The sequence below is a fragment of the Pecten maximus genome, chromosome 9, assembly GCF_902652985.1.
Source record: "Pecten maximus chromosome 9, xPecMax1.1, whole genome shotgun sequence".
In the NCBI taxonomy this organism is placed as follows: Eukaryota; Metazoa; Mollusca; class Bivalvia; order Pectinida; family Pectinidae; genus Pecten; species Pecten maximus.
In genome coordinates, this window is record NC_047023.1 from 32,921,658 (window position 1) to 32,941,653 (window position 19,996).

At 38.6% G+C, this 19,996-nt stretch overlaps 2 protein-coding genes across 2 annotated transcripts in view; one reads left to right on the forward strand and one right to left on the reverse strand.

Annotated features, from left to right (window-relative positions):
* The first annotated feature begins 625 nt into the window (after positions 1-625).
* LOC117333967 (solute carrier family 22 member 8-like) lies at positions 626-19,699 on the forward strand. Its single transcript, XM_033893388.1, has 10 exons — positions 626-821; positions 5,894-6,102; positions 7,269-7,499; positions 8,679-8,761; positions 8,903-9,157; positions 11,157-11,291; positions 12,032-12,120; positions 12,507-12,627; positions 16,491-16,563; positions 18,634-19,699. Exons 1-10 carry the CDS (start codon positions 626-628, stop codon positions 18,823-18,825), a joined length of 1,584 nt encoding a protein of 527 aa, XP_033749279.1. The 3' UTR covers positions 18,826-19,699.
* The window catches only part of LOC117333968 (CWF19-like protein 2), a 33,005-nt gene continuing 32,703 nt past the window's right edge, over positions 19,695-19,996 (reverse strand). Inside the window, exon 19 of the mRNA XM_033893389.1 lies at positions 19,695-19,949. The gene's annotated coding sequence lies outside the window, so the exon portion shown is untranslated. The remainder of the gene's footprint in view (positions 19,950-19,996) is intronic.

Sequence of the window (19,996 nt, forward strand, 5' to 3'; positions counted from 1 at the left end):
GACTGAAACCGGCTACAAGTTGACCGTACATGTGATACACACGGAATCCTCGGGCTTTATCTAGATCTGTGACACAATCGGACTTATCCGGAATACACACCTGGCCATGGTCTTTTGAACATTTCATCCCATATGTTATAACTTTTCCCGATACTACATATGGCTTTCAAGAAAATAATTGATTCTTGATAAGATGTATGTAAATGTAAGTCGCAAACACGTACGAACACCCGTGTAACATGTCGGTTCTAGTAAAATTTCACGAACATTATATATGCATGTACAGTAATTGATACCATCCTGTAACTGAAGCACACATTTAGTATAGACGGAAGAACATTAAAACACATTAGTGATGAATGCTAACGCTTTATTCATGCCTTATTGTGTACCCTAATACACTGTGTAACTAAAATAAACAAAAGTCATTCCCTTCCTCTCAACATTGAATTTTATTTTACGCCTGGCTGCATCGTTTTTCATCAGGTAACTTAATATAAAAGGTATTTGTATATAACACATGTAGTGGGAGCCATGTCCGGCATGATACCACACAGTGTGAACACCACGTGTTATATCGAGGGCACATGTAGACATAACACAGCAGTCGATAGCATCTGCCTAGATGGATTGTGACAAAGAAGGTGGTAGTAGCATGATGGACAAGGAATTCGATACGAAACTTACTACCAACAATGCTACAGTGGATAACGTATTGCTAGCCTTGAAACCTTTAGGATGGTACCAAAGAATCAGTATTCTCTGTATATTTGTCGGCTTCCTACAGATGGCGCACACAGTTCTTATTCACGTTTTCATTGGTAAGTCTGTATTTTTTACTACATACTTTATATATATCCAGTCGTAGCCCGACCTAGTCCGTTAGGCCTAACCTTTCCCTTATACAGGATATTTAAACATGTCCGCTTAGGGCAGGTTACAGAATGCTTAGGCATGTCCACTTAAGACAGGTTACAGGATGTTAAGGCCTGTCCACTTAGGACAGGTAAAATGATGTTTAGACCTGTCCACTTAGGACAGGTAAAATGATGTTTAGACCTGTCCACTTAGGACAGGTAAAATGATGTTTAGGCATGTCCACTTAGGACATATTATAGGATATTTAGGACTGTCCACTTAGGACAGGCTATAGGATATTTAGGACTGTCCACTAAGGGCAGGTTATAGGATATTTAGGACTGTCCACTAAGGGCAGGTTGTAGGATATTTAGGACAGGTTATAGGATATTTAGGACTGTTCATTTAGGACAGGTTGTAGGATATTTAGGACAGGTTATAGGATATTTAGGACTGTCCACTTAGGACAGATTATAGGATATTTAGGACAGGTTATAGGATATTTAGGACAGGTTATAGGTTATTTAGGACTGTCCACTTAGGACAGGTTATAGGATATTAAGGACAGGTTATAGGATATTTAGGACTGTCCACTTAGGACAGGTTATAGGATATTCAGGACTGTCCATTTAGGACAGGTTATAGGATATTTAGGACAGGTTATAGGATATTTAGGACTGTCCATTTAGGACAGGTTATAGGATATTTAGGACTGTCCACTTAGGACAGGTTAAATGATGTTTAGACTTGTCCACTAAGGACAGGATACATGATGTTTAGGCATGTACACTAAGGACAGGTTATAAGATATTTAGGACTGTCCACTTAGGACAGGTTACATGATATTTAGGACTGTCCACTAAGGCAGGCTATAGGATATTTAGGACTGTCCACTAAGGACAGGCTATAGGATATTTAGGACTGTCCACTAAGGACAGGCAACATTATGTTTAGGCATGTCCACTAAGGACAGGTTATAGGATATTTAGGCATGTCCACTAAGGACATGTTATAGGATATGTTTAAGCCTGTCCTGTAGGAATATGTTTCAGGATAAACAGATGTAAACAATCGCCTCCTGGCACAGGGATGTTCTCACTATCCATACATATATTATGCAAACATCTATAATTCAAACATGCACTAACCTCTCAATAATGTCATTGTTTAACACGTGCATAATGTATGGTTATGCTAATAATGTGATATCCACTCAAACACACCCGTTACCAAATATTAAAAACGTACTTAATTATCACCACAAAGCACTTTCTCACAACATGCATTATTAAAACACTTTCAATGACAAGAAACATTAACATCTGATTGATGTGCTGAGGATATCCCGAGATAACATCAGAAGTCCCGAGACAACATCAGAAGTCCCGAGAAAACATCAGATGTCCCGAGAAAACATCAGATGTCCCGAGAAAACATCAGATGTCCCGAGAAAATATCAGATGTCCCGAGATAACATCAGATGTCCCGAGACAACATCAGATGTCCCGAGATAACATCAGATGTCCCGAGATAACATCAGATGTCCCGAGAAAATATCAGATATCCCGAGACAACATCAGATATGTCCCGATATAACATCAGATATCCCGAGATAACATCAGATGTCCCGAGACAACATCAGATGTCCCGAGATAACATCAGATGTCCCGAGACAACATCAGATGTCCCGAGATAACATCAGATGTCCCGAAATAACATCAGATGTCCCGAGAAAATATCAGATATCCCGAGACAACATCAGATGTCCCGAGAAAACATCAGATATCCCGAGAAAAATATCAGATATCCCGAGACAACATCAGATGTCCCGAGAAAATATCAGATATCCCGAGACAACATATGTCCCGAGATAACATCAGATGTCCCGAGATAACATCAGATGTCCCGAGACAACATCAGATGTCCCGAGATAACATCAGATGTCCCGAGACAACATCAGATGTCCCGAGATAACATCAGATGTCCCGAGATAACATCAGATGTCCCGAGATAACATCAGATGTCCCGAGACAACATCAGATGTCCCGAGATAACATCAGATGTCCCGAGACAACATCAGATGTCCCGAGAAAACATTAGATGTCCCGGGAAAACATCAGATGTCCCGAGAAAATATCAGATGTCCCGAGATAACATCAGATGTCCCGAGACAACATCGGATGTCCCGATATAACATCAGATGTCCCGAGATAACATCAGATGTCCCGAGACAACATCAGATATGTCCCGAGATAACATCAGATGTCCCGAGATAACATCAGATGTCCCGAGACAACATCAGATGTCCCGAGAAAACATCAGATGTCCCGAGACAACATCAGATGTCCCGAGATAACATCAGATGTCCCGATATAACATTAGATGTCCCGAGATAACATCAGATGTCCCGAGACAACATCAGATGTCCCAAGATAACATCAGATGTCCCGAGATAACATCAGATGTCCCGAGACAACATTAGATGTCATCACTGACGACCAAAGTATGTACCCAAATTTGATACATACTTCAAAAGGGATATGATAGAATAATCAGTAATAAGGGATATGATAGAATGATCAGTGATATCTTAAGATCTTTATGATCCAGTATTGAGACAACTCCAGATATCCCGAAACAACACCATATATCTCGAAACAACATCAGGTGTTCCAAGAAAACATCAGGTGTCTCGAGACAACATATTACATATGTATTATAAGGTTGATAAATCCTCGTATTCACATGAAAAAAGGTTGATAAATGTATATTGTCTTTAGATATTTATGTATCCAGTATTACCTTAAACCCTCCAAGAAAATAAGTTATACAGTATATCGGCACCACATAGACACCACACAGACACCACATTGACACCACATATACACCATATAGTCACCATATAGTCACCATATAGACACCATATAGACGCCATATAGACACCATATAAACACAACATTGACACCATATAGACACCACATTGACACCACATTGACACCACATAGACACCACATAGACACCAAAGACACCACATTGACACCACATAGACACCAAAGACACCACAGACACCACAGACACCACATTGATACCACATAGACACCGCATAGACACCACATTGAAACCACATTGACACCACATAGACACCAAAGACACCACAGACACCACATTGACACCACATTGATACCACAAAGACACCAAAGACACCACAGACACCACATTGATACCACATAGACACCGCATAGACACCACATTGAAACCACATTGACACCACATAGACACCAAAGACACCACATAGACACCACATAGACACCACATTGATACCACATAGACACCACATAGACACCAAAGACACCAGACACCATATAGACACCACATAGACACCACATAGACACCACACAGACAACACACAGACACCACATTGACACCACATATAAACCATATAGACACCACATAGACACCACGCAGACACCACACAGACACCACATTGACACCATATAGACACCACATTGACACCACATTGACACCACATTGACACCATATAGACACCACATTGACACCACATTGACACCACATTGACACCACATTGACACCAAAGACACCACAGACACCACATTGATACCACATTGAAACCACATTGACACCACATAGAAACCACATTGACACCACATAGACACCGCGATGATATCTGCATATGACGTAGGCAGTAATAGCACTCTTCTCCAGTAATATAAAGTACAAACATTTACCCATATCAAAGATTCAACGGTTTATATACAGTACAATAAAAAAGCAAATGCTGAATAAATATTGATCATTAGAAATATTAAACATTTTAGTCTTTAATTGGACGATTTCTATAGGCCGGTGTGGACCCCTTTGTATACATAATGTATATGTACTGCCGATATCGTGACCGTAAATAAGACGCCTTTATAGTCAAAGACTTTCTACACCTCCACCTCCAAAACCTGGCACGTCCTTAAATGTCCCTGGCTGTTAATAGGACGTTAAACAAAAACAAACCAAACTTTCTACACGCGGACAGTGTTTATCTTATGATTTATCAGTTAATGTTTTCCGTCGAGTATGATAAAGACAACTACTCCGAAAGTTTCATTGCTTCCAATGCTTTACTTTAGCATATTCTATGTATTTTTATATAAAACAATACCACATCAACTTCAAAATGGATAAAGCCCACGTATAACTTCTAGATCAGTTCATAAACAGGTATGACAAATCGATTTGAGGAAAATACACTGATATACTATGTGTGTGAAACGAAAACGCATGCTGTCGGCGCAAAATACCCTGTGGCAGAGCCAAGTCTCAGGATGTTTTTAGCGGTTTTCTCTTTTCATCCTGTCCAGTCCGTTGCCATGTTACACCGATCCTTCTCACTTCTTTTATTTAATATCCATTTATATATCTGACCTTCTTATTTCACTGAATTCGCTCTCACACATCAACGTATCCGTCATCAGTTTATTACCAGCCACATGTTGGTATTGATTACTTACCAGCTGGCTGTTTTACGATGAACAGTGTTTAGGAATTACAGATAACAGCAAACCACAGTTGGTATCGAACCTTGGAAAGAAAAGATTGCCCCTTCGCCTCAATGCCCCTCTCGTGTTCTTATAACTAGGTATTCCCCTCAACACATGTCCATAACTGGTCTCGGTACGACAACAAAATCAGAATGACGTTACAGTTATAACATGATTTGACAGTATAGGTATAATCTGTTGGACATCATATATGGTCACTCTGATGAAGTCCTTCAGAAAAAGTGGGAGGCTTGTTTTGTTTTCACTTGTGTTTTATTATTATTAATATTTGGTTTGAAACAAGGTCTTATGACGTCATTCAAGATGACCGCCAGTTCCTGGCCTTTGATAAGATGAAATTAGAAAGTGTCCGATGTAAATTAAATATGATAGTAGCAGTTTGGAGTTTGTGAGTGTTCTTGTTACGATCAGAATGCTTTATGTTTTCTTACCAAACGTATTAGTGTTTTTTTTTTGTGTTGTAGGTTACACTCCGGATTTCCAGTGTCGGAACGCGAGTAAACCTTGGACCGAGTATGGAATCAATCTACCCAACAATTCATATAGCGTGGAGTACGGTCAGTGTCACGTAACGATAAAAGAAAATAACACAGATGGACATCAGACGGAATTGGCTTGTCCGAACGGGTACCACTTCAGCTCACAACAAATTCGCTCAACTATTATAACTGAGGTAGGTCAGACACGCACCTGACAATGATTTAATTACCTGCTCTACATTGCTATACGTGTCACAAATATCGTAGATTACATATAGTGATGCAAGATATAAAGTCGTTCTGACCCCAACTAGTACATTAGTACATTCGTACTTGTCATGTCCAGGAACAGTACATTGTGTGAATATTATAAATGCAGCTATTAGTCTGGGATCTCAACATTGAAAGTCTAAAAATGTCGGGACCCATCCTGATGGCATCATTATCCAATGATCATTCTTGAAATAGATAAACAGGGATATTTTTCTAAGGTTACACAACGCATTTTAAGGCTCCAATAATTTCTAAGCTGGCTCGCTTTTTGGGGCCAATTTTCGGTTTGAATATTATTGAATCATCAACTTAGAATATTCCAACCAATGGTTGATATTCATGGATCTCAGAAGTCCAGATGCAAGTCGCTTAAAGCATTAAGGCGAACATCCTTGTGTGGTCCTACCACTAAGCCGTCTGGATGGCATTCTCCCCGTTGGTAATCATCATTTTCAATCGTCACCAAGATATTTTCAACCAAATACGGTGGTATCCACGACCCGGTTCCTCCGAAGACGTCGACTCGAGCAATAAGTGTATTTCAGTATTCCCCCTTTTAACGTCGTTACCAGATCACAGGTCAGTTCTTCAGTGTGTAAATTTGAATACCCATCCCAAACTGACGTTTTCATCCCAATTCGGCAAATCCCTTCCATGGTTTAGATCAATGTTGGCGTTTGAAAGTATTATTAATGATATACGACAAAGGCATGGTAATGTTTTAATAATTAGAGCGGTATTCCGGAAGAGGCACCGTCCTCTGCTTTCATGAACGACACACCCTTTGTCCGCAGAGGTAAAATCGAATGAATACCTCAAGCTAGGAACCGGGCTAGTGAGAACGACACCACAAACAAATAATAAACAAAAATACACGAAAGCTTTCACGTCATACCAGAAATCAAACTTTGAAATTATATCTATTGCATACAAAATCAATAATGATCTGTCTATTATCTTCGTTAATCTGCATGGCTGGTAACTCCGTGTTATGAGCATTCGACCATTTGTGTTCTATTTAAGGGCCTATTGAATGACCCAACATCCAATTCACGTTTAAACCCCTGATAATATGAGTCTTTTGCAGTGGGACATGGTGTGTGATCGGCAGGGCTTGGGTGAATTAAGTCAGACCCTTGTCATGGTTGGACAGATTGTAGGGGCAATATTTCTGTCTCCACTTCCGGACAGATACGGCCGGAAACCCGTCATGGTAGTCGGACAGGTTCTAGCCTTTGCCTTGGGCGTGTCAGCGTCGTTCAGCCCAACGTACGCGGTCTTCTGCGTGCTCCGTTTTCTTGTCGGCGTTGTTATACAGGTAATTCTGATAGAATAAATTAACACTTCTCACAGAACGAACACAATGATGTATATCGCTTTACTTTGACTTTCCCACCATTTTGTTATATAGACATGTCATTTTCTGTCCTGCAGTGTCTTAACACGACTGTTCCTGTGATGTGCCTGGAGCTGTTCCCGACGGAGCACAGGGGCTCCGCGGGTATCATCACCAACACCATGTGGTCTGTTGCAGTCTTATCCCTCTCTGTCTTTGGCTATTTTCTAAGGAACTTATCCTGGCGGTATATTCAACTGGTATCCTCATTGTCTTGTGCAGTGGGTCTTTTCTCATTTTGGTAAGTTGAATTGGTTTACCTTTATAATGGGACTAAAAGATTGTGTACTGATTACAGTGTCAATGTTAATGTCTATTATTGAAGGGCTTCAACAAACATGCCAAGTTCCATCCCGATTCGATTACTGTTAATCTCCGTACATTTTGTTTCCTATTAAAGAAAAGGGTGTAAAACAATCCAAACGACCTCGATAACACGTCTCGTACAGTATGGGGACAGAAAGAATGGGCAAGATTTGACAGTAGATCGCCACACCCGCCGGATATTACTGTACACATCTTCAGAACACCTCGACATATTTGGCTTATACTCTCACCATAGTACCATAATACTGATGTAATTGCTACACCTCTTCATATTCTGGTGATCATTAGTCAAGTCTGAAGTGTCAAAGGCCACGCTTGACCCCAACTACATGGGACTTTTACGTTTTGAATCACATCATACCTTGAGAACCCCTCAACATGCATATATATTTACAATGGTCCTGTACATCGTGACATCAAATTCTACATCCATTCATAGTGTTGCGATCATCAAGTTTAAAGGTTCAAAGGTCATATTAGACCACTTTTACAATACAATGCAATACAATAGGTCGTGTATAAGATAATGAACAAAACCCACAACAGATGTATACGATTTCTATAGGCACGGGTCAAAACAAAACAACGATACTTTCTTGTGTAATAGCGGAGATGTTCATGTCTTAGATATTTTCTAGTTTACTAAAACAAACACTGTAAAATATTTGTATAAAAAAGCACTGTGTAACTCCTTAAACCAGGTATCATTTCCCTATTGTTGCTGTCTTTTGTTTTCAACTCGTACTTTAGTTACGGTAATGTGGTATTTCGCAGGACCATAGACGAATCCCTGAGGTGGCTGGTGGCCAACAACAGAAGAAGAGACGCCATGGCATTAGTACGGAAAGTCGCAAGGCGTAACAATGTATCCGAAGGTAAGGCTATATACCTGCTCGAGAAAATACTGGAAGGGTTCACAATCACAATAGAACCAACTGGAGCCGATTGTGCACAGGGTAAAGAACCCACAGTTCTCACATCGAATTTAGATCCTGAAGACCAAAACGAAGTGATCTGTTGGCAAACGACAAACGGAATGGGCAATCTGAAATTCCTAAACAACCGAAAAGCGAAGACAAAGCAATCCAAGATACCTACCAAAGACCTCATATCCAACAATCTACACCAGAAAGTGAGGATTTACTGACAACGAAAGACCGAACGGGTGAATCTAAACCTGAACATATTACTTACTTGGATATGTTCAGAAATAGGAAACTGCTCCGCAATACATTAGTGCTGAGTCTATGTTGGTTAGTATCCGATTACATGTGTATATTATATACTCATTACTGAATCTCTCAAAATTGTAGTTCCCCCCGAGTTAAAACATTCTCAACATCGCCTAATTAAAGTAAAATATATTTTGGATCAGTGAGTTCGTCAAAGATACAGTTGTGGGATCGCACGACGTTACACGATGTGCGATGTTTGCACGATGTTTGCACGACATGCGCACGACAGCGTAAATGAACGATTGTATCGTACAGGCGAATGTGCGCATGACGGTTGATATTAACTTAGGAATGGATTAAAAATGCATATGGTGTAAAAAAACGTTCGGAACAGTTTTGATTAAATAAGGTGATAGATACATAGTTTCTTTAACACCGTACATGGAATTAGCATATCTATCAGCTTATCCATCTTGGAGTCTATTTAAGAAAATAAAATTAGTCTTTTTTCGGTAGTAGAGGCTTGTGATTAACTAGGCCTTACTTATTATCACTCGCCATCGAGACGTGAAGTGTTGGGTATCATATAGAGAAGTCATACCGAATATCACCTTTAAAATATACGCTTCAAGTGCTAACATAATCAACTTGGAAAACGACATGTTGTGTTGATAAATAAAGGATAATTAACATTGAATTCGTTGAGTCCGAGATCATTCCTTAACCCGCGCAAGGCTATAAACATACATTTGTACGGAGCGAGCGATGCTGGTGGAAGGAATATACTCTATTTTAATCTGTGTTAGTTAGAGAACTGACTATATTGGTTTGCAATACAAATCACCCCATTTCTTTGTTCTCCAAAACGTGGGGTAACGAACCCCACGGCTACAGGTGTACGCTATAATAGACATATTGACGTAGACCTACTTTTCGAAAAGTGGATTCATGGAAATATATGTTATATGCATGTATCCATATAAGTTTATGCAGAAAATTAAAGATTTTGTTTTCATAAGGACTAGAATTTAAACCCCAATTTACATTGCGATTGTAACTAAAGGTATATGACCAGTTCAATTTAATGTCTGGAATTCGAACGTTCCGGACAATTAGGACAGCAATCGAACGGAACGGAATTCGAACACTGTCTAAAAGGTGGTGTGACTCGCACAGTGACGTCATCCATCATGGCCGACGGTAACATGTTCCACACAAATGTGCATTCGGTATTTTCATAAGAAAATACTGCTGTTACAAACCAGCCATTTTTATCATTTTCTATCTCATCAATCATGATAAAAGCTGTTATTCTTTTGGTGGTAGGGTTGTCAGTCATGTCGATATTTTTCCTCCTGTCCGGTACGGCCCCGTGCATTCGATTGTGAACAAATCCCGTACATGTTCAGAACATGTACCAGACAGTCAATCGAGCGCACCCTATATCAATTATACGTCTTTGATACGATTGACACATTCCGTATTTTTGTCATTTCGCAATATTGATCGTCCGACCTTACGAAACCGCGCAGATTGCACATCTATAGCACACATTGTGGCGCACTGTATAAGCACGGTGGTTTTGCGTTTTGCGTTGTTCGATCCCACAACTGTATTAGAACAGTAAAATACAAATTAGGAGCTATATACAGCCAAATATTTACTAATATTTGTTAACAAGGACCTAAAGTGTTGATATTAATAGGCGACTGAGGTCAACAGAAATGCCACAACCTAGATCGAGAGGTGCAATAGCCATGTCATTTAATAAATATCACAATTTTCAAAAAGATAAGTTAGATACAGCACAGCAAAACTGGATTAAATTGCATCATACAGTTGTTTCGTCTTTGAAAGGACTCCTCTATGATACCGATGGTCAAAAGTGATGGTTTCTAATAGACGACCAGGGAAATTCAAAATTGAAGGAAATGTCAAACTCATGATAAGGATGTACAACAGCCTCATAGTCCAATAATATCATATCTTTCAATATCGGTTTTCTAAACACGGAGAACTAAAGAGTAACCTTATTGAGATATCGAGTAGACTTGATACTATTACTTTACCGTTTCAGGTTTTCATCTGGTTTTGGCTACATGGGATTGTTCCTGGTTCCATCATCATTCACTAAAAACATCTATATCAACTATTTCATCAACTCCATCGTCGAGTTCCCGGGACTCTTCATCCTGCTTTTATTAATCAACAGGTAATAAAACTGACTTATATATAAATAACAACCGTTATAAGTCGTTAACGAAAATTGTGAAAGTGATTTTATTATTTATTTTTTGTCGACATTATGATAATACATTGAGAAATTTCATTTTCTTGTGCGATATGAAGTCAGACGTGATCGATTCTTGTCGATATAAATAGCTGTTCCGTTGCAACCATAACTCTCCTATTGACTTACATCATATCTGACCTAGATTTGTGTGGCGGGTGTCTGCGCTGAAGCCGCTTACTCTACAGGAGCACCTGGTCTCATTCTCCTTGTAATTTTCCGAGTCTATATTTGTTGATATTTTACCATCGTTTTAATGGTTTAGAGGTCGAAATACAAATCAGCTTGCATGTCGCTATTCTCTATTTATTATTATTAGTTCCAGCTGTAATCATTAAAATATAAACATTATATTAAACTCTGTCAACAAATATTCACAATATTAATGTGCCAGGGATTGCACCAAAGACACACAAAATGTCGCCTTTAAATACAAATTCAAATTAGGTACAGTAGAAAAATATAAATTAATCGTCGTTAAACAGTGGAAAACTCCAAAAAGGTCAAAACAAACCGTTTAAAATCTAGACATACGTGAACCTTATTTCGGTTTTAATACATGAGACGATGAGTTTTCTTTTACAAATAGCGCAATATTAGAAAATCAAAGCAAAACAGTCGACAGAAATAAATGCTATAATTTTTCCTCTCTTTCTTCCCAGAGTTGGTCGCAGGTGGCTGACGATGTCATACTTTGGCCTGGCCGGCGTGGCGATAGTAGCAGCGGTCAGCATTTTACTCCTTACATCAAGTAAGAAGTCACCGCCAAATATAATCATATAGCTGATATTAAACAGTTACTGGTACATTGTAATTAGATACATGTATAAAACAAAAACATTATTTGCATACATATATCATACCAAAGCATTATATTTTATAGACATTACGTCATATAATTATTGTATTATTAAAAACAGTGGGGGTACTTGGAACAAATTCCTAAACCACAATCTGTTGATACATCGACTGTTGGTTGGGAAATGTTTTACTGCGCATTATATACTTTTCATTTCTAAATCCTAAACGCTTATCAGGACAAGTTTTTTGAATACCAATTGTCCTAAAAATGAAAACATTGTTAATATAAAAAACAAACATAAACATTGGTAATATAAAATTTCTAATTTCTGACAGGAAGTAACGAGACGACCAATGTGATCGGAGCAGTGACGATCTACGTAGGAAAGTTCTCCATCTCTGGTGTGGTGGCCATGTTGTATATATATACACCAGAACTCTACCCAACCAACGTCAGGTATACTACATCATTTTACTCACACACCTACATGTGTTACGTACCTAATCATAACATATAGTTTGTGTCAGGTAGATATGTCTAAACCTACTTCAGGTATATACATGTACTGTACGTTTGTATGACAACGTGGTAAACGACATATTGACATGGGAAGCCACGCGTACAGGTAGATCTGAGTATTGTATTTAAACCGACCTGTGTGTTATGTATTAGTGGGGTATGCAAATACTTCATGCAATAAAAAATATTATTTATCACCTAAGTTGATAGGTATACAGACAAGCACCTTAACACGTAAAGAGTATATATAAATACGGACGATTACTTCGCTTATCTCTCTAATTGTGACGAGGACGGTAAATTAGTATTTGGTTAACACAGAACAAATTATCGTGATAATAGAGCACGGTGTACAAACACGTCTTCCTGTTATTAGGAACGATGCCAAAAGTTCATGCTACAGCGCTTATCCCGGGGATCATTCAGTCCTTTCTTCGATATTTATAAGTAATTAGGGTAGCAAAAACAGAATACAATATAATGTAAAGGCGCTCTGCTCTCCAGTGCTACATAGTCGTACAGCATTGCAAATATGATTTGGTTAAATATTGGGGTACATGTAAAGTGCGAAACGAAAGCAAAACGAAATCAAACGAAACGAAACGAAATCAAACGAAAAGAAAAATGAGAGCATTGAAAAAAATTTAAATTAAAAATTTACAAAGGCCTAAGTGTCCCTTTCTCATCGGTGTTAAAACAACACACAGGAAAGAATGAATTTATCGCAATATTCACTCAATTTTTTAAATATAGAATAACTCTATTTAGATCATATGCTTAGTCCACGATATATAGGCGTCCTCGGACTAATTTTCGATTCGAAACTCTCCTTTGTTCCACATATTAAACACCTGAGGATAGGTACTCAAAGGCAATGAACATTTTACGCGTACTTTCGCATACTGACTGGGGTGCGGACCGTGAAATGCTCTTGCGCCTTTATAGGGCACTTATTCGATCAAAACTCGACTATGGGTCCATCGTTTATAGATCGGCACGGAATTCTTACCTGCAAATGTTGGCTCCTATCCACAACCAAGGATTACGTCTAGCACTTGATGCTTTCCGAACAACACCAGTGCAGAGCCTTTATGTAGAGGCAAATGAACCATCTTTAAATGACCGAAGGAAAAAACTTGCTCTTCAATATGCCGCCCAATTGAAATCCAACCCGGAAAACCCGGCTTTTGATCTTGTTGTCAATCCGCAATACCGAAACATATTCACTCAAAACCAAAAACTCTGACCAACATTTGGCATTAGAATTTCGAATTTTCTTCATGAACTTAACATAAGCTTAGACAACATAGGCGAGTACACCGTATCTGATGTACCGTCATGGCTTGTCGAAACACCAGATATTAACCTTACTCTACACCAGAAGGCAAAATCGAGTGCATTACCCGAAGAACACAAATCCTCCTTTCGGGAGTGCATTACAGATTTCCATGATCACGTTCAGATCTACACTGATGACTCAAAAGATGGTGAGAAGGTATCAGCAGCATGCTACACCGATCACCATTGTTCTTCAATCCGTCTACCAGATGGCGCCTCTATTTTTTCTGCTGAAGCATGTGTCATCGATTTGGCCCTCGACCATATCGATGAACAACGCATCAAAAAGACAATTATTTGTTCTGACTCTCTGTCTGTCCTTCAGAGTTTACAATTACGAGACCCTAAAAATATACTCATACAAAACCTTGCCTTTCGAATATCTCGTATTTAAAAAAAAATGCAAAATAACATTACTTTGGATTCCGAGCCATGTCGGAATTAAAGGCAACGAAATTGTTGACCGCCAAGCAAAACATGCTTTAAATCTGCAACAAACAAATACACTGTATCAAAATACAATATACAGATTTCAAACCTATAATTAGTATAATCCAGAGTAAATGGCAGCAACGCTGGTCTCTCGAGACGAGCAACAAACTTTTTAAAGTACAACCAAAACTTAAAACATCAAACCAAGTCGGAAGGATCGTAGAGGAAATCGTCCTCTCTCGGCTCCGTACCGGGCACACATATCCTACTCATTCGTTCCTTTTGAAACGAGAGGATCCACCGGTGTGTTATGCATGTGACGCTCAATTCACAGTGGAGCATTTTTTAATAGAATGTTCCGATTTCAAGCACATTCGTGATAAATACTTTCGAGTCCCGGATATGAAAACCCTTTTCAGTTCCGTGGATTCGAAAACAATATTTAGCTACTTGAAAGAAATCGATCTATTCTATAGACTTTGATGTCTTTTACGTTACTCTCTTTGACGTTTATTTATATCACAAAGTTCACATAATCTATTCGTACATATATATATTTTACCATTTTTAACCAACTTTTTTATCATAATGATCTAAATATACAATACGAATGCTTTTAAAAATGACAAATTTTATCTGATTTTAACTTTAAAAATAAAAAACGATAGTATATTGTTTGGCCCTAAATAACCGTATTTGTCGATGGGCCGCAAAACATAAACAAACAAACAATATAGGCGTGCAATTGTATTGGTGCACGCTCGATCTAAAATCACGTGACAGAGGTGATTGTAAGCAACTCCCTTTATGGTGGGAAAGCCAGGTGTGTATCTGATCGTGAAAAGCTAGAGTTCCGGGAAAATTGCTGGCTTTGAAAGGCGCGATTCGTATAAAAACGCCGGCTAAACGCGCCGTTTCCCTGTTGCTGGTGTCGGGAGCGTAGACAGAATGGAAGCATCAGAGTACGACTATATTTCTGTAACTTTGATGAACTGTGAATAATTCTGGATATGTTTTAGACAATATTTAAGTACTGGATTAGTTAAGTGGACCGAAGGTTTTAAAACTACAATTCTCGGCCCTTATCGGCTGTCAAACGTATCGCTCTACTATCCTACGGACAAAGAAAAAGAGAAGATATAAAAGAATAATTTTACATAATGTTTTCGAAATGGTAACATTATCTTCTGGTTCTTTTATCTGAGCAAATGCAGACGTTTTAGTTTAAGTATTTCATTGAAACGGGTGTGTTGATATACCTGGGTTATAGAAGTTTGATAAAATCTCTCGGTTATCATCCGAATCTGGCAAATTGCATTATTTTCTGATATTTTGCAATATCCATGTTACCTCCAGTTACTAACATAGTACAGTGAAGCTTAAATAGATACAGCGTCTGTTAAGAGTTCAAAGGACTAGAGCTCCAGTCCTAGTCTGGTATTTTCATATACTATTACACCTGGCGCTCAACTAAATTCGTCACTCGTGTGCATCTTCGGGACCGAAAACGTTGTTTAAGAATGGACTAGTATAAGCAAAACTGAACTGGACTGAACGTAATTTTTCTGTCTAGAGTTCAAAGGTCGTGGGTGTGTTCGTTGAATCTTCCCTATCATACTACATAAGTATTGCATCTCCAGTACTAGTTGTATTTATCACCTTGAGGAAGGCGCTCGTCAATTTGATCGTGCGGACCCGTCCGGTGCCCCCTCTCTTGATGAAATCACGCGGTAAATTTGGAGCAGCAAGCTCAGCATCAGATATGACATTTGACCTTTCCAATGTTTTAACATAAACATACACTGTTCGCTAGAATAAACCGTGACGGTCCCTTGTCACCTGACGAGAGCGTGGTTCTAAACAGTAATGGCAGCAGTATTTAGGTACAGGGAGGCATTTGACATCAAATATTGTGACACGTCTTTATGACAAACTCCTTGTCTTACACAGAAACAGTGTAATGTTAAATGCATAAACGAACTTTAGTACCCTCTTCTAAAACTGTCTTTATTGTCTCTTTCTAATTACAGAAATATAGGTTACGGTATAACTGGTTGTGCAGGTAGACTCGGTGCAATGGCGGCGCCCTTTCTAACAGTGTTGGTGAGTAAACTTCGTGGGCTGCTATGAGATGTTAGTCTTTTTGATAAGTATTCAAAAAGAAAAAGTATTTGTGAATATAATGCTGATTTTGTCCTTAATGTGACGTACCATAAAACAGCATACATCTATAATTGTACCAATCATTGAAGGCTTTCAGTTCTTTACTATATATATAGGCCTAGAGTTTTTTTTAGGTCCGACGTTTTTGGTTCTCATGGCGGAGGGATGTTATTCAGTTCTGGCATACATATTTTCTACGTTCCTATCAGCCTAGACGTGTTCTGTCGTTCTCTTGGCCAGAAGATATTTTTCAGTTCTAGAGGCCTAGAGGTGTTACATTTTTTACCAGTCATATTGACCTAGGCGTATTCTACTGGATTAGGGGTATTCTAGTACAATTCTAACGGCATAGAGAAATTTTTCAGATCTAGTGATCTAGAAATGCTGTATAGTTCTACTGATATATATTATACAGTTCTACTGGCTTAGAGATGCTGTTTATGTCTACGGGCCTGAGATGCTGTTCAGCTCTATAGTCCTAGATATGCTGTTCAGTGCTAAAGGCCTAGCTATATATGCTGTTCAGTGCTGAAGGCCTAGAGAGGAAGTTCAGATATGTTACTTAGTTCTACTGGCTTAGGCATGTTCTACAGTTGTAAAGGCCTAAAGAAATTGTTCTGTTCTACTTGCATAGAATCTTCGAGCCTAGAGATGTTGTTCAGTTCTGTTGCTCATTTCCTCTGGCTTATATATGCTGTTCAGTTATATAGGTATAGCAGATGTTGTTCAGTCTTTCTGGCCTAGACATTGTATTGAGTTGTACTGGCCTAGACATTGTATTGAGTTGTACTGGCCTAGACATTGTATTGAGTTGTACTGGCCTAGACATTGTATGGAGTTGTACTGGCCTAGACATTGTATTGAGTTGTACTGGCCTAGACATTGTATTGAGTTGTACTGGCCTAGACATTGTATTGAGTTGTACTGGCCTAGACATTGTATGGAGTTGTACTGGCCTAGACATTGTATGGAGTTGTACTGGCCTAGACATTGTATGAAGTTGTACTGGCCTAGACATTGTATGGAGTTGTACTGGCCTAGACATTGTATTGAGTTGTACTGGCCTAGACATTGTATGGAGTTGTACTGGCCTAGACATTGTATTGAGTTGTACTGGCCTAGACATTGTATTGAGTTGTACTGGCCTAGACATTGTATGGAGTTGTACTGGCCTAGACATTGTATTGAGTTGTACTGGCCTAGATATGTTGTTCGATTTTCCTTGCCTAGATATGAAGATCAGTTGTATAGGCCTAGACATTGTATGGAGTTGTACTGGCCTAGACATTGTATGGAGTTGTACTGGCCTAGACATTGTATTGAGTTGTACTGGCCTAGATATGTTGTTCGATTTTCCTGGCCTAGATATGAAGATCAGTTGTATAGGCATAGACATTGTATTGAGTTGTACTGGCCTAGACATTGTATGGAGTTGTACTGGCCTAGACATTGTATTGAGTTGTACTGGCCTAGATATGTTGTTCGATTTTCCTGGCCTAGATATGAAGATCAGTTGTATAGGCCTAGACATTGTATGGAGTTGTACTGGCCTAGACATTGTATGGAGTTGTACTGGCCTAGACATTGTATTGAGTTGTACTGGCCTAGATATGTTGTTCGATTTTCCTGGCCTAGATATGAAGATCAGTTGTATAGGCATAGACATTGTATGGAGTTGTACTGGCCTAGACATTGTATGGAGTTGTACTGGCCTAGACATTGTATTGAGTTGTACTGGCCTAGATATGTTGTTCGATTTTCCTGGCCTAGATATGAAGATCAGTTGTATAGGCATAGACATATATATTGTTCTGTTATAAGTACCACTGCCCTGGAGATGTTAGGGTTTAAAGGTATATAAATGTCTCCAGAATGCCTAATGAACCCCATAATCAGGTGGTCGAAAGCATCTTTTTGCTTTTGTTTGAGTAAGCATTTTTTTTAAAGATATTACATAGCACATATATTAAACCATTTATTCAATCCTATATGACATAAATTTGTTTGCAGGCATCACTGGCAGAGTGGGCCCCGGGAGCTGCCTTAAGTACCACTTTTATTCTGGCCTTGTGTTCTCTACTGCTCCTACCAGAGACCAAGGGGAAAGAGTTACCACAGACTTTACACGAATTTGTATTATGGGAGGAAGAGGACAACAATTCAAAGCAGTATAAAGCATGTTCATGTATACATGTACAATGATGGCATTAGGTTGTTAACTCCGTTCAATTTCCTATTAATAACTTGTTATGCTAAATCTAATGAACAATTAGTCCCATCCTTGCCTGTTTCAGGGATTATACTCCACAAAAACAGAAATATTCTTAATTGTTATTAAAATGGTATTGTTTCCTTTAAATATTTATCTTACAGAAGCTGATACTGCATTTATCAAACATCCTTTGAAGTGTTGATAAGAGGCCCATAGACCATAACCGTCATCTGAGTTCAGATATATTTCAATTTGATCCATTGCCTTGCCTATCAGCCCCTTGGGATCAGTCTGGGCCAACACGTCATGTAGTCGCATATACATGTATATCCTAACACCCTGTTCACAATGCACCAGCCTGAACATTTATTTATATGAATGTAATCATTTTGTTGCACTCAAATTTTGGTGCATAACCAATATAAGCAGGTGTAGCTACAATACTATTTAGCTGTAGAAAACATTATACAGAAATTACCGCACCCATATCCGAGCAATTTTTTCGCAATGCAAATATCATTAATATGTGTACAGTATGTTTATAGAATACAACACGATCACACTTTTTGACCTTTGTGACCTTTTTGATCTTGAGTGTGACAAATAGAAAATCGTAATTTCCGATCATGTAAAAATTTTCAGAAATGAAAATAGTATTTGCATTGTTTTGAGAGGTCACCTATTCGTTGATAAAACATATTAATTCCTTTGCCACCCCACATTTTAATAAAGTGTGTTTAAAATGTATTGTTTGTGATGATTAGTAGATGTGAGTGTGTGTATGGGGTGTTTTGTGTTAACTTATTTTTGTAACTTTATGAATCATGAAATATGTATTAAAATTTATATTACAAGCAAACATTATTCGAATATGTATTTTATTTAATTCAATCTTGCTACAACTATGTTGCAAAAAGAAACATTGAGGATGCAGCAAATAAATGTGTATACTCTGGTCTCAAAGTAAGGACGGTAACAGTTATCGGTAGGCTAATTACCAGGCCAGGCATACCCTTGATGTCATACACGTACTATAATACATCCCCATTTCTCTCTCTCTCTCTCACTGGTGATGTCTGTCTATTTATCATACATTTCATTTTTCTCACTCATCCTTGTCATACAGTTCAGTTTAATACATACTCTCAATATGCATTTATC

What these genes read in the sequence shown, in the direction of transcription:
- LOC117333967 (XM_033893388.1), top strand. Translation starts at nt 626, where the DNA reads ATGGATTGTGACAAAGAAGGTGGTAGTAGCATGATGGACAAGGAATTC. An exon ending in TTGTCGGCGTTGTTATACAG is followed by an intron (nt 7,500 to 8,678) that starts GTAATTCTGATA and finishes GGTATTTCGCAG; the next exon opens with GACCATAGACGAATCCCTGA. An exon ending in CATTTTACTCCTTACATCAA is followed by an intron (nt 12,121 to 12,506) that starts GTAAGAAGTCAC and finishes AATTTCTGACAG; the next exon opens with GAAGTAACGAGACGACCAAT.